The sequence below is a fragment of the Vanessa cardui genome, chromosome 28, assembly GCF_905220365.1.
Source record: "Vanessa cardui chromosome 28, ilVanCard2.1, whole genome shotgun sequence".
NCBI lineage: Eukaryota > Metazoa > Arthropoda > Insecta > Lepidoptera > Nymphalidae > Vanessa > Vanessa cardui.
The window spans coordinates 3,882,573-3,899,010 of record NC_061150.1 but is presented as its reverse complement, the minus strand read 5'-3'; the positions used below and the strand labels follow the sequence as shown (position 1 = coordinate 3,899,010).

The window sequence follows — 16,438 nt, the reverse complement described above, 5'->3', positions numbered from 1 at the left end:
GGAGAACCGATGCCTGCGTCTCATAGTAGGCTCCGAGGTACGACGATAGTAATGACGTTATCCATCGAGACACCAGGACGCCCACCGTGGAGCAGTTTGTTCGACACCTCACACAATGTTGGCTCGCGCGGACAACAGTGTGTGCGGGTACCTCCAAGGTAGCACCGCTGTATGCTAGACCACCAGACCACAGAGAGGCGTCCTCAGTCTCGAGTACTCCTGCTGTCGCCGACTACCTGACCCGACGCAGACATTGACGCAGACGACCTGGAACTACTATAGGACGACGAAACCACCGGACAGGACAACCACAAGGACAAGACCAGATAAGACGACGGAACCACTGGGTCCAAGGACCCTGTCTCATCGGGTCAAAATTAGATGACGCGGTAGCCGAGGCTACTGGGGAGGAATAGACCGGGTAGGGAGGGAAACTTCGAGGCCCGTGCCTCTCTTGACTTAGGACAACCAGGAAGAACCCAATCTGTCTGTTAATGAACATTTTAATTTATATATATATATATATATATATATATATATATATATATGTGTGTGTCTAAAACACTTAGATATCAATTTAAATCGTTATTTGTAAATACATATATGTTCTGTTAATGTTATCAAACTTTAAAAATTAACTTTTATATATTTTTTAAATTATTCTGATAATATTCAATTAATTATGCAATATGCAAATTAATTGCATTTGGATTCTACTTGCAGCGCCCCCTATAATGTGTGCTAACTTATAACACACTGTGTATTAAAAATGTTGGTCTATATTAATTTTATAAGTAAATCAATTGACTATTTATTTATCAACTAATTATGAGGAAAAAAATAAGCAATCATTTTAAATGTTAGTTGATTAATTTGCAATAGGTAATTGCATTAGCTTATTGTTATTATTCGAAGGTACGCATAAAAAAAAACGAGCATGGTTACAACGACGTTACCTTGTATTATCACATTTGTAAATATACTCTTAAGATACTAAATAAAGTTTATCAAAAATGAGTGTGTTTCACTGTGATGGAAACTGTTCCAGGAAATCCTAAACTTAATGTGGGCAAGGAACATTTTGAACATATTTATTCATACTTATTTCGAATGTTTTAAAAGGACAAAATTACAGAAAAGGAAACAGATATTTTCCTGAACTTTACATCCTTAATGATTGATTAGTACCTTATGTTATACTTCCCACGGGTGCAATACTGATACTAAATATACTACAGAATTTGTTTATTTACGACATCACATTATAAAGTTCTAAATTATCAGTGTTTCTTTACTATATTGTCCATATATTGGATACAAAACCCTTCCTCTCGAATCACTCTATCTGTTAAAAAAAATCGCATCAAAATTCGCTGCGTAATTTTAAATATTTAAGCAAACATAGGGACAGAAATAGCGACTTTGTTTTATACTATGTAAAGATTATTTATTGACTCATTGAATTTCTTAATTAATTTTAATTTTTAAAAGGTCATTTATAAACGAATCATAAGAAACGACAAAGATGAGATTTGAATTAAATTATTTAACAACACATTACAGTTTTTTAGAGGTATCGATTATTTTATTCACATTCATTACGTGTAGCGAAGAGTGGAATATCTTTTAAATTAATTCTAATATATTTATTATATAAAACCTTTTTGCGTATACTTTTGGATTTACCATAATTTTTTAATGTTTTTTTCGCATGAGACGCGAGGCCCTTTTCACAACGAGGCCTTACGCCGCCTCTGATTTTAAATATGTGCAAAAAAATTTATATTTATAGAAAAATTAAGTTTTTTAGAACAGTTATTTACATTTCAGTGCTATCAAACTTTACTATTTGTTAGGCAATGATTCTTTTAATCTTATGAAGACATTTTATGTTCATTTTATTATTTAAAATATGTTTAAGTATAATTTCTTGCAATAAATATCATCATTCTGATTAATCTTACTAATTATTGCACGCCTGGTGCATATTCTTCTCAAATTGTTGATAGTATTTTAAATAGCACTCATTGTCCTAACACAACGTTAATGAAGGGGAATGTAAATAGAAAGAATCTGTTGAGATATTTTACTGAATTACTTGATTTAAATGTTACAAAAGTGATACTTTTTACATTTCCTTACATAAAGCATTTGCCACAGGAAAATACTATTAGACTTAAATTAAATATTTATTTTTTATTTTATGGAATAAGTTGGCGGGCGAGCATATGAGCCACCTGATGGTAAGTTGTCATCTTCATCCATAGACAATGACGCTGTAAGAAATATTAACTGTTCCTTACATCGTCAATGTGCCACCAACCTTGGGAACTAAGATGCTATGTCCCTTGTGCCTGTAGTTACACTGGCTCACTTACCCATCAAACTGGAACACAACAATACTGTGTATTGTTGTTTAGCGGTACCTACCCAGACGGGCTTGCACAAAGCCTCACCACCAAGTAAAATATTTCGTTGTATACAATGTGTCATACTAATTACGTAAAAATTGTAAACAATAATTGCAAAATTAATTTAATTTACATAAATAATATATTGAAATTTAAATCATGTATTTTGACTAATGATAGGATAAACTAATAATAGACTGCGTAATAAAATGTTAGTTTATATTATTTTTTAAGTTATTCGCGTGAAATAAATTATTTAGACTATATGTACTATTAGAATAAAATAATAACTTCTTATTAAAGCATTTTTCGTAATACTAATTGAATAATTTGCAGTCATTGTATTATTTTAAAAAGTTGGAGTTGCGAACCTCCGTTTAAATACATTCTTAAAAAAATTACAATCATTATTATAACGAAGGCACGATTAACAGATTTGTAAAAGTAAACTATTTACATAACTAATAAAGTTTATAAAATCTGATTGCGTTTCACTGTGATGGAAACTGTATCAGGAACTAAACCGAAGATATCTCCGTCGTCAGCCCGTGTCGCCATCTATCGGCAATGGTTGTCAAATAAGCATGTCCATGTTTTAAATCATCGTATCATTTGGCTTATATTACTATACTTTATTTTCTATTTGTAAACATAATACTGTTATTAATCAAGTATTTTTGCCACCATTCCAGGCGGTCTAGCTTTATACAACAGTTTTTAATTCATATTAAAACACTTAATGTTATTAATTGTTGTTACTAAATAATGTACACTAAGTATTAATCTATATGATGGTGTTTAGTCTGTTATTCTAATTATTTCAAATTTCTATAAAAGACAAATAAAAAATCTGCTATATTATTATATTTTTACTAAATCAACCAATTGTTAGGTTGACCAGACCACTGCTTCTATTGAGCAGTGCAATAAAATATTAAAAAGTAATAGTTTGGAATGTGTTTCAAATAATTTAAATTGAATTTTAAGACAGTAGAGGTAGTCTCTGGCTCAAGTATTAATACTGAATACTGATATAAATTTACCTAGTAGTAATTCATCCTTGGATAAATTCCTAAATTTTTTATATTAGAAATAAACAAAATTATACTAATAGGAAACTTGTAAACCTGGTGCACCAAAACATTCAAGGAATGTTAGGGAAAGATTTAGAAATTGAGTTATTCATAAACAGCAATTACGTTGATATTTTATGTATAACAGAACACTGGCTTGTAAATTATCAGTCTGTGTTTACCTTCAGTGGTCACCAGATGGCTAGTCTGTTCAGTAGAAAAAAAGCTATACGTGGTGACTCATTAATACATCTTAATAAAAATTTAAAATGTAAAGAACGTAAGGATGTTGTGAGCCTTTCTATTGAGCAGACTATTGAAATAGCCTGTGCAGAGCTTGAGCATGTCATTGTTGAATGCGTATATAGACCTCCTAGTAGGTTATATGAAGCATTTGAGAAAATATTAGAAAGTGCATTATTGAAATTATTTGGATCGAGTAAATATATTTTTATTTGTGGTGATTTCAATATAAATTTATTAGAAAACTATAACACAAGTATTAGATTCAGATCATTATTATACTCATATAACCTCAATAACTTGTTCCTAGAACCAACTAGAATCACTGAATCCATCGCAACATGTATTGACAACATATTTACCAGTTGTGTTCCAAATCATAAATGTATGATAAATATGTTAAGGTCAGATCATTGTGGACAGAGTTGGCTTCATTCAATTTGCAAACAAAAAGCAATACAAAGGATTTAAAACAGACATTTGTACCTATCAATTTGTACCGAATTGAGAAGTTCAGAAGTAATATCATGGCAAAGCTCTCATATTTATAATTAAATTATAATTCGAATGAGCTTTACAACATTTTTTTTAAATTAATCAAAACAGAAATTAATGCCATTTTTGCTCCTAAGACAGTCAGTTCTAGGAATTTTCTTAAGGTTAATGATTGGGCGACTGTCGGAATTCACAAGAGTAGGCAAAGGTTGTATGAGCTTTATAGTGAAAGATCATACAATCGGTCATTTTCAACCGACTTCAAAAAGGAGGAGGTTATCAATTCGTCTGTATTTTTTTTTATATTTGTTACATCATAACTTTTTACTGGGTGGACCGATTTTGATAAACAATTTTTTGTTTGAAAGGTAGTGCTTCCCGTGGGGTCCAATTTTAATTTTATTTTTTTCCCATGATGGTATCCGTATGAAAACGACATAAGTCTTAAATTTGCATTATGTATGTGCGCGATAAATAGGTGAATAATTCAAAATTGGTTGGCACAATTTTGATGATTCTTTTTTTATTATAAAGGATATACTTTAAGGGAAATTTGGTGAAAGTTTGGTAAGGTTCTGAACATAGGATCCATAACAAATTACGGTAACGGGAGGGAACGGAACAATTCTGAGGAGCACGTTAGCAATACTCGGTCGAATCTTTTATTTATGGGTTATTTGGATATTTGAATCACCTTCCAGAACGTGATTATGTTCATGTAATTGTCATAATCGAATATTATAATCAACTAGCGACCCGCCCCGACTTCTCAAGGGTGCAATACTGTCACTAAATATACTAAAGAATTTGTTTATTTACGACATCTCATTGCAAACTTTTAAAATTGTCAGTGTTTCTTTATTTTATTGTTCATTTATTATATATACAAACCTTTCCCTTGAATAACACTAGCTATTAAAAAAAACTGCATCAAAATCCGTTGCGTAAAGGACAGAGAAAGCGACTTTGTTTTATACTATGTATTGACGGAACTCCTAAACGGCTTACATCAGTTTAGATTTAGGGCAGAATTTCTTACTGTCTTTAATAAAATTTTGTGTATATGATGTGATGTCATATGATGTATGACATAGCATACGAATAGCTCTTTTGCAAAGTATTTTTACTGAGGTCGATTACAGCTCTTTTGAGGGTGGTACCTTGTAGTTTATGCAGCATGACGTATTAAAGCCGCATTTTCGAAAGTCTATTTTTGCTTTATTCGAAAGTTTCTTTTGAAATTTTCCCCGAAGTAGTTTCTGATTCATATAAACGGCACGCTTAATCTATCCATATTAACAAAAAAATGTGCTTCACTTAAAATCAAAAAATAAATAAAATTTTAACAAAAAGAAAAACCGATATCAAACAAAACAGTATTTTAAAACAAATGAATATGCACTAAAAAGTAATAAAAATAATAGCGTATTCAACATATTTTTTAGAGTACTCCTAAGTAAAATGAAATGAAAAATATTAGACTACTTAAAAGTCGATTTACGATTATATAATGTAGATATAATTATTGCTATATTTGGAGTCGGTGTCAGCCAAGAAAACCCTACAGTTTATCTATCAAAAAACAATACGAGAATACTTTAACAAATACGTTTTTTACAAATTACCTTTTATACAATAATATACTGGATCAATCAAGGGGTTAGTATCGCTTCTTTCTTTTAATTGTTGTGGCAAGGGCACCGTGGCTGACACCGGCTCAAAATATAACAATAACTATAACTCACTATATTCAATAATTAGTGGGGTGTTTCCTGACCTCATGAAACGTAGTAAAGTAATGACAATATTTAAGTCAGGTAGTACATCAGACCCCAATAACTATAGACCCATCTCTGTACTACCAACTCTTAGCAAGATCTTTAAAAGGTTATTACTAAATCAAATGCTAGTACATTTTAACAAGAACAAGTTGCTAAGACAGTTGCTAAGTAGAAACAGTTTGTATTTACAAGGGGTCGCTCGACAACTGACGCTGGCGTTGAGCTCGTTAAAAATATTTACAAGGCCTGGGAGGAGTCACAGGATGCCTTAGGGATTTTTTGTGATTTATCTAAGGCCTTTGATTGTGCGCAACACGAAACCTTGGTCAGGAAGCTACGTCATTATGGAATCATGGACACTGCACTCAGTCTTCTGATTTCGTATCTAAGCAATCGGATTCAGAGGGTTGATGTAAATGGAAAGAGATCTCCCGGGGCTCAGGTTACTGTGGGTGTCCCTCAAAGATCAATTCTTGGTCCATTTCTCTTTCTGGTTTATATAAATGACTGTCACATCTCTTGGGTGATAAACTCGAGATACTATTGTTTCCTGACGATACTTCTTTAATTTTTAACAAAAAAAATCAATCATGATGTCAAAGCGTGATAAAGCTAAAGCTCGCCTTAGAAAATGGTCGTCTGATGATAACTTGGACCGATACAGATTACTGCGAAACCGATGCAACAAATTATGTCGTGAAGCGAAGTGTAGATACATCCACGACACTATTCATAATTCTGACAGTAAACAGGTCTGGAATTTCCTAAAAACTTTCGGTGTTGGTAAAGTTCCCGTTTCTGGTGACAATTTAGTGGATCTCAATGCTTTAAATTCACATTTTTCTACATCTCCTATTGTTTTGGACGATGTAATTAAATCAAATACTATTTCGGACTTGTCCAAACATGTATTACCGCAATGTTCTTCTTTCTCTCTTCAGCCAGTTACCGAAGATGATGTAAAGAAACATGTATCATCGATTAAATCAGCTGCAGTTGGTAGTGATTCGATTTGTTCCAGAATGATTCTCCCTATTCTCTCTGAGCTCCTTCCTGTCCTGACGCATCTGTATAATTACTCCATATATACCTGCACTTTTCCGTCAGTATGGAAAAATGCTCACATTATCCCTCTACCTAAAATACCTAACCCTAGTTCTCCTTCACACTATAGACCAATTTCAATCCTCCCTTTCCTTTCTAAAGTTTTGGAACATATCATTCACGAACAGTTGGCGTTTTACCTCGTGTCTAATCGTCTCCTGAGCCCTTGGCAGTCTGGTTTTCGAGCTGGTCACAGCACGGTTACAGCGCTTCTAAAGGTTACGGAGGACATTCGATACGCTATGGAGAATCGTCAACTTACTGTAGTTGTATTGCTTGATTTTAGCAATGCATTTAACTCGGTAGATCATGATGTTCTTTTATGCGTTTTACGATCTTTAAACGTGTCATCCTCTGCGTGTATCTGGTTTGAATCATATCTTCGAGGACGCTCGCAGTGCATTCAGTTGGGTGAATTAAGCTCAAATTGGAGCGCGCTTAATTCGGGCGTTCCTCAAGGCAGTGTGCTATCCCCTCTTTTATTTTCTGTCTTCATTAATACTATATCAGCGGTAATTTCTTCTAAGTTTCACCTTTATGCAGATGATCTACAATTGTATCGCCACTTTAGTGTTGTGGATGTTACTACGGCTATTACTGGTATAAACGAAGACCTCAAACGGATTCACAATTGGGCTAACAGTTTTGGCCTTGTCGTGAATCCCGCAAAATCGCAGGCATTAATTGTTGGAAGTCGGTATATGCATAAATGTCTCTCTTTAAATAGCATTCCTCCTTTGGCATATAACGGCATACCAATTAATTATACCGAGCATGCCAAAAATTTGGGTCTTCTTTTCAGTAGTGACCTGTCCTGGTCCAAGCATATCAATGAGGTAAGTAAAAAGATTAATTTCTCCTTTCACTCCCTTAAACCTCTTCAATATTTCCTTCCTACAAAAACAAAAACTCTTCTTGTTCAATCTCTTTTGCTTCCTCTGATAGATTATGCTGATTCCTGTTTTCTCGACGCTACTGAAGAACTGCTTGATAAACTTGAGAGGCTACAAAATTTATGCATCCGCTTCATTTTTGGTCTATGCAAATTTGATCATGTCTCTAGATTTCGAGCTGAACTCAAGTGGCTTCCTATACGTCTTCGCAGGGATACTCACGTTCTATGTCTCCTTTATAATATACTTTTTAATCCCTTATATCCCAATTACCTTCGAGAACGTTTCAAGTTCTTGCATCCTCCTGGTTCTCCTTGCCGTCCTAATGTCCAGCTCCTACTACAAATCCCTTCTCATAATTCTAATTTTTACACCTCCGCTTTCACAGTGCATGCAGCGCGTTTGTGGAACGCTCTGCCGTGCAGGATTCGCACTTCTAATTCAATTCACATTTTTAAAAAGAAGTTAAAAGAGCATTTCTTATCAGTCTCCTAATTTTGGCATATTAAGTAGTGTATATGTATTTATATGTATGTATATTATAAGCATTTATATATGTAAACTTTAATGTATTATATATATATATATATATATATATATTTCTCATTTTTAGTTTAGTATTTGTTTTAGTTTTATTTTGTAATTGTAAACTCTTGCCTGTCTACCTTTCACTGTTCTGTCTATTTTCACTCTTCTGGGTATGCTGGAAGAAATCTCTTATAGGGATAAGCATACCTTTTAAATTTTGCTTTCCTGTGACTTATATATTTGTATCTGTACTGTATCTGGCAAATTTTAATAAACTGTTAAATAAAAAAAAGACGTCTTTTAATGTATGACGATGTGAACAATACTCTCTCCGAAATAGTACATTGGTTTAGTGTTAATAATTTAATGTTAAATAATAAATAGACAAAATGTATTAAATCCACTACTCCTATGTAAGATGTGTCAAAATGAATGTACTTTTAAACGGGGAAGCATTAGATGTATTAGAATCAACAGAGTTCCTATGGTATAACAATTGACTCTAAGCTCCAATGGGGCCCCCATATAAGTAAATTGTCGAATAGACAGAGATCAGGTCTGCAGCCTATGCGGTAAAAAAGTTTTTTTTTTAATTGACTGATGTGGATACCGCTCGCCTAGTGTATTTTAGCTATTTCCACAGTATTATGTCGTATGGCATCCTACTCTGGGGTAATGCAGTTGACATGAATACTATTTTGTACTGCAGAAGAGGGCTATTCGTGCAATTTATAACCTGGGCCCAAAAGATTCGTTAAGATGTAAATTTAAAGAAATTAAAATAGTGACTGTCGCTTCTCAATTTGTTTTTGATAATATTATGTATGTACGCAAAAACATAAATGATTTTCCCATAAATTGTGACGTACATACCATTATAACTAGGAACAAGAATAAACTTGTTACGCCTAGTACCCGATTACACAGGGTTAGTAACTCTTTTTTGGGGCAATGTATACGTTTTTACAACAGGATCCCAGAAATCGTTCAACAATATTCAATAATAAAATTCAAAAGCATCGTTAAAGAGCGTTTGTGTGCTAAAGGATATTACAACACTAATAAATTTCTAGTTCACTGCACACCATAGGAATGAGATGTTCGCCACCAGGCTGTTTCAAATAACAAAAATATGTTTATTATTGTAAATTATTATTATAAAAAAAAATCCCGCTGAGTTTCTTCCGACCGTTCCTCTCGGGTCTGATTATATTCCGAACCGGTGGTATTGTGATCAGTCAAATATCGTTGTAATTTAACGCATTTTTTTTTTCGCTCAATAGGAATCTATGCGTATTGCCTTCCATATAATAGAGAATAGTTCATTTTCAACATGAGCTCCCACTGTTTCCCATCCAAACAAATCAAGTGAGTTTTACTTGATGTATAAAAAGTTTTATTGTAAGTATATCAATATTAGATTTAAATTTACGTCAAATTCAATTTAACTAGTACTCGGCACTAATAGCTAGGAAATAAGAATCAAAACCTCGCATCATAGATAATACATATATGTATACTGAAATAGATGCGCCACGGGCGAATCAGCTAGTTATTATTAGCTAGCCTGTGCAATAGATGGCGCTGGTTTCTTAGAGCGTGCATATATATATATCTATATATATATATATATATATATATATATATATATATATATATATATATATATATATATATATATTAAATTATAATTGCTTTTTACTTCCGAGGGAGGTTGTGTAAAAGTTTTACTAAAACAGAAAAACACATATTGGAAAGATATATCACATTGTGTTTTTTGGTTTAGTAAATCTTTTACTTGTTGACAGATTGAATATAAACAATTGTAAAAAAGGTAGAATGTCTTTATTTGTTTAGTATTTTTCGTTATGCATAACATTAATGAACACAATCAAAAGTTGATTTCAACAATTATAAAATGCTCAGAAATTGAAGCTAATACAGTTCTTCAACAAAATGGCCACTCGATATCTCCATATTTTTCATTTTATTCAGGTCCATAAGTGACTACGCGCATCACGATTTTGTCGCGCGTTATTTTATGGCAGTATTTTTAAATCGTGCTGTACTTTAAATTTTTGCTATTTTTATCGCATATACATAACAACCCATAAGGTACATTTCGGCGACAGGTACATCGTGTTACTTAAAATCATACCATTCCGTCCGTCCGTCAATCATAATCATCCCGCGCACCATACATTGCATAGTTATGAAAATCATATTTATGATTACTTACATTACTAAAATACACAAGTAATAATTGATTACTTAGTTAAAAATATAATTAAATAATAAATTATAATGAGATTCAATATGTATTATACATATATAAATATAGAGAACTTAAGCTATAGCTCTATATTGAAATATGTATAGAAAACAAAAGTAACTATAGTTAATTTTTACTTATTAACTGTAGTTACTTTTCTCTCCTATGAATTTTATTATAATTAAAAGCTTGTAATTTTATTTCATCATTTTTGTCAAAATCAACAATTTTACCTATTAAAATACGATTGACACCAGTACACCAACTATTGACTATTAAATTAATAGATAAATTAATTAAATAATTAATTAATATTATTTTATGGTTACTACAAGTAATCATTGAGAAATCACACCTGCAATTTATAAAGAATAACATTTTATTCTTTAAATCTATTATTTGTGGAGAATCTCTTAGACACGTAATAATCATAAAATAAATTTCATTTAGTAATTGCACAAAATCATCACATGCATTAAATAACGATTTTTTCGTGTAATCAATTGCATAATTTAAGGAATAAGGATCAGCTTCAGATTTCAGCAAATCGATCAAACATTTTTTACAATTTTTAAATATTTTAGATTTGCTTTTCTTGATTACATAGCCTGCAACATATTTCTTTGCTTCCTCATGCAAAATTGAGTCACCAGATTTAATTTGATGCATTGTGGTAATCAAAGAATCAATTTCACATGCAAAATTAGGAGAATCTAGAGATACAGATTTCTCTGATAGTAAAAATTTCATTGATTGTAGCTGTTGATAGTCATCCTTTTCACAATTAGCGTTAATTGAATGGGGTGAATTCATATTATTAATCAATAATGTTTTATACGCATTTATAAATTGCATGCGTGTGGGTTTAACGTTTCTAACTCCATTACTTCTGATACAACAGAAGAAATTCTCAAGGGGATCCTGATTGAAATTTCTTGTTAATATTTTGGTTATTTTAAAATTTTCATTTACATATTTCCACATTTCTTTAAATGTCATTATATTATGTATCCAATTATGTATAGATGGCACTTTTTCATATTTAAATGTTACTGTGCCATCACAATTTTTTATTACTTTTTGAAATGTAATAGATTTTAAAATTGGCATTATTTCATCCCAGAACTGGAAGTGCTTCGAGTTATTTTTTAGACACCCCTTGAGAACTTTTGCTGTATCATGGTATGAGTGGCCATTAAAAGAATCAAATAATTTATCAAAAAGGAGCAGTAGGTCAGCAGTGTTTTCACATTCTGGTGGTAGGATTTGTCGTTCTGTAACAAGGTAAGAAATGTTGAATTGTCAGCCAATTAAAATATTAATTTAAATAAAAGATTCAATAAAAGACATTTAGAATTCTTGCATTGAATATTAAAAAAAGATCAGGTGGTTAAACTAATTTCCTTCACAAACTTGTGTGTAGCAACACATTCAACTTCTGACACATACAATTTATTATGACAGGCAAAATCTCTCATCTAAAGCATAATTCAATGAATTCCACATGACACTCATTATGAACTTTCAAACAACTTCTTACAAAAATGTCAATATAATTATTATCATTCTGCCCTAAGATCAAAATGTTAAGCTATTTTCTTTCAAACTTACTTGCTAGGTATCTCATAACTGCAGACACTCGCTGACTAAAAACTTGTGCTGCATATTTTACTTTCATTTTTGGCACTTTTTTTGGATCTATATGGTATTCCGTCAATTTATTAATGATTCTCAATTCATCTTCTCCTCTGTCTTCATTCAATAATATTCTTAAATGTTCCCATTTTGCCAGCTTTTCTTTTTTCTCTTGAACAAATTTAATATTTTTTGTCATGAAATTATTTCGTAGTCCTTTTAATAGATGAGGTGTATCAAATAATGTTAAATTTTATACCCTCTGAATGAGCCTTTTAATAACTTTAACATGATTGCCTTGACCTGAAATCAAAACAAATTATTTTTAGCAATATCTTTCCCCAAGTCTGTTATTTTTCTTGGACAAGTATAACTTCAAAAACTTTCAAGACAAGGGCAGGGGGAAAATAGTTTTTTTTTAAACAGTTTTAATCACATCTCCAACCACAAACTACATGACAATAATCACAAAATAAATAAATGTTTTGAAACATGCAAATGTAACTCTCTTATTTGATACCTCACCATGAGTTTATATTTTTTTCACACTAGACAAGAAATAGCAGCAATATAAATGACTTTACATATTATTACTTTAAATAATTTAACATACATTTTTTTTCACATGTGTTTGAAACAGAATTGAATAATCTTTTGTACCAACCTGCTACAAATTTTTGTTTGATACCAGATTTAGTTATATTTATTGTTTTAGTAGCCTGATCCATCAAAACTTCAGTACCTGTCTCAGTAGATATTTCTGTAGATGTTGATGCCCTAACAGACACATCATCTGTAACAATAAGAATTATGTTACAATAATAGAGAAAACTATTAATATTAGCTGTTACTTATATAAACTTGTATATAAAAGCTTTATATGGGTGGACAGATTTTTTTTGGAACAAAGTTGCTTAAATTATTATACTGTCTGCAGCTATCTGTGTGCCAAATCAATCCAAACAAAAATACAAATCTTGTGCCTTTATAATGATATTTTTAAGAATGTTAAATAAATCTCACCTCTCTTAATATTCAAAGTTGGAATAGCATTTCTTGTTAGCCTGTTGCTTGGTAATATATAATAATTTTCAAAATGATTATTGCATAATCTCAGTTGGTTATAGATGTATATATTTCCTCTTTTCTTCGTGTTATTCTCTAACACTGCTTTCCAGATTTCAAACCTTTCTACATCGTTTTCAGGCACCGGGAAATGATGCAGTGGACCTGAAATTTAACATCTTTAGTTAAAAATAATGATAATATATTTAATAAACTAGAGAATCCAAGATATTCGGTCATTATTTAGTCATTAGTTTTAAAGATACGAATTTAGAAAAAAGCATCGACGAAATATATAAAAAGGGCTTGCACAGAATGGAAGCAAGAAAAGATGGAAAGTTTTTAAATAAAATGACAGGACAACAACAGTCGTCCTATGCACGTGTTAATAATATTTAATGTATTACTTACCTTCTACGTCACACCCGAAATAACAGTTTTTTCGTGTACTTTTCGATATCTTCGCCGTCATCATCAATTTAAAATCTTTGCCGGAGTTGGTCAAGTGAGGAGTATGAAACTGTATCCGTAGAAAATAGCCAAATATCAATGAAAGAAGCACTATCAGAGTCCGTAAAACACGCCAAGGTCAAAATAAAAGTGAAAATTTATATGAACGCAGAGAAAACAACGCACGCACAACACACAAACGAACTATATTCCAGCCACATTCGATCTGGAATTTTAGTAAACAAACCATGTGTCATCAACATTAGGGTTGATACACTTTTAACAAAAAATAATAATTATTATAATTACAACTATATTCATTATAACACAATTTCCTGTTTAAACACAAAAAATTTAATTTAATAAAGAATCCAAAAATTTTATTTAGCCGGTCAATACTTAATTTATATGAAAATTAGCTTAAAATCAAAGTTTAAAAATTTTTAATTAGCACTATAATATTACTACAAAACTAACAACCCTATATTTTAATACTGACGTAAAGAAATCGCAGGTTTGTAACATTTTGTGAGTCTTTTTAAGCAATTGGCAGATTTAGAAAGGTATAGTACGACACAAATTAGATGTAGCATCGGAAAATGCAATGGAATGAAAATAAAACCGATTACTGTCGATTGATACAACCAATAGAAATAGCTCCCTATCGCGCCACTCGACGCTATTCGTCGCTATCGATTCACGCGTCAGAGAAAGCAAGTGCATGTAAATCGACGAATATATTAGGTCATATGATATTACTAGTTATTACGTTTGTGCAAAGATCATTTCGCATGAGAAATAAATATTGATAATTTGGGATAGCATACTCAACTCGGGTTTGATCGGTTTTACGAATTTTGCCCATGCGACATCTAAGTTGTGTCGTACTATATATAATAGCGATACAGGCTCTTCGTAATTGGTGGAGTATATTTTTAGTCGTATTATAATGGTAGTATAACCACAACAGGTTAAGAATGTTAACATTACATACAACGTTTTATTACACATAGATTAAAAAAAGATATCTTGTTTTGGCTAGCATAAATATAGCACTAAAATCACTGTTTCAAATTAATCTTAATGAGTGCGGTCGTTTGGGAGGCGATAGATAAAGTTAATAAAGCGAATTATATAACTACGAGGTTATTTCTGATATCATTTTAAAATTGGAGGTATTATTTTTGAGATCTACATTATTCCAGATCATCATAAGTATTATAATTATAACCAAGAATGCGCTTAGTCCTTTGTCTTAAATATTTTATTATTAATCATCAAATTTAATTTTTATTAATATCAAAAATAATTGTTGTACATATTTCTAAAAATGTTTTGAGCATCTGCCTGACGTTGGTTGCTAAGCAACGCTTTGTTATTAAACATTCCACATCGAATTTGGCTGGAGTATAGACAAGAATAAACTTACTGTTTGCGTATTTTCAAACTTTGCGAACGTTTATATAGTTTTGAATTTCAATACATCACGTAGTACATGCCATTGTAAAATTGTGATCTTGAATAAATTTATTCATAATATATATGTACAATTAATATAACTTTACTTAATTAATAATATTTGAATATAGATTTTCTCATTTTGGATATTTAAAATTTAATAAATATTAAAAAAATAAAAATAATTTATAATAGGGCTCTGTAGCGACATCTAGTGCAATTTAAACGTTTTTTAAGTGATTTAGATGACTTGCCCCGTCAAAAAGATGGTGCTAGTTTCCATACAAATATTTTTTACGGTCATTTGTATTGGAGTGTCACCCCCATGCCTCGCATTCTATCGACTTTAAAGTCAATGTAAGTAACAATCGGATACTCGGATATATGGTACTGTGTTCTGTTATTTTCAAATTACCTTTTATAAATACCAAAAGCTTAAAAAAATATTTCTAATTCAAAAATTTAGAATAAAAAATATATTTTTTTAAAATAACATATTTCATGTCCGCTTTCCCTCTAATATAGCAAAGTAAATCATGATGACAGAGACAGAATTCGATACTTTTTCAGATATAAGTGTAATGAAAAAGTTTGTAATAGGTACTATATAGTACATGTGTTTCAAACTTTAACAATAAAAAATGAAATATTTTAATTATGTAGTTGCCAGTAAATATTAAAGTTGATATATACTTATATTTTTGTTTTGTTTGTTACTAAATAGTCCTCACAGATTAATACTTTTTTGTATTTGCTTGATTTTATTTTATTTTTTATGTATAGTGTGAAATAACCAATTAAATTAAAAATCTGCTTTAAAAAAGGAAATTGGTAATAACTGTAATAAAAAGTATCATTTTTTTATCGACTTGTGTTCCAAATCAAGTACTGTATTAGGGGCTTTTGTATAATCAAATATCATTTTATTTATTATATCTCTTTTTTAACAAAATTAATAACAATACGTAACTCAAAATGTTTGATTTATATAAACATGATATAAACAAAAAATATTCAATATAGCAACGAT

General features: G+C 31.1%; 1 protein-coding gene across 1 annotated transcript; it reads right to left on the bottom strand.

The window, feature by feature from the left end:
• Positions 1-11,134: 11,134 nt before the first annotated feature.
• Positions 11,135-14,159, bottom strand: LOC124541672. Its single transcript, XM_047119598.1, has 5 exons — positions 13,912-14,159; positions 13,459-13,665; positions 13,100-13,228; positions 12,412-12,738; positions 11,135-12,074 (listed from the first exon to the last, which is right to left on the bottom strand). The coding sequence occupies exons 1-4, from the start codon at positions 13,973-13,975 to the stop codon at positions 12,689-12,691; spliced, it is 450 nt and encodes a 149-aa protein (XP_046975554.1). The 5' UTR covers positions 13,976-14,159; the 3' UTR covers positions 11,135-12,074; positions 12,412-12,688.
• Between the last annotated feature and the right edge of the window lie 2,279 nt (positions 14,160-16,438).

Bases quoted from the DNA above. Each gene is read 5' to 3' on its own strand.
- LOC124541672 (XM_047119598.1), bottom strand. From the start codon at position 13,975: ATGATGACGGCGAAGATATCGAAAAGTACACGAAAAAACTGTTATTTC. The intron at 13,666-13,911 runs GTAAGTAATACA...GTTAAATTTCAG, and splicing joins TTTCGGGTGTGACGTAGAAG to GTCCACTGCATCATTTCCCG. The intron at 12,739-13,099 runs GTTGGTACAAAA...TTTTGATTTCAG, and splicing joins CAAACAAAAATTTGTAGCAG to GTCAAGGCAATCATGTTAAA.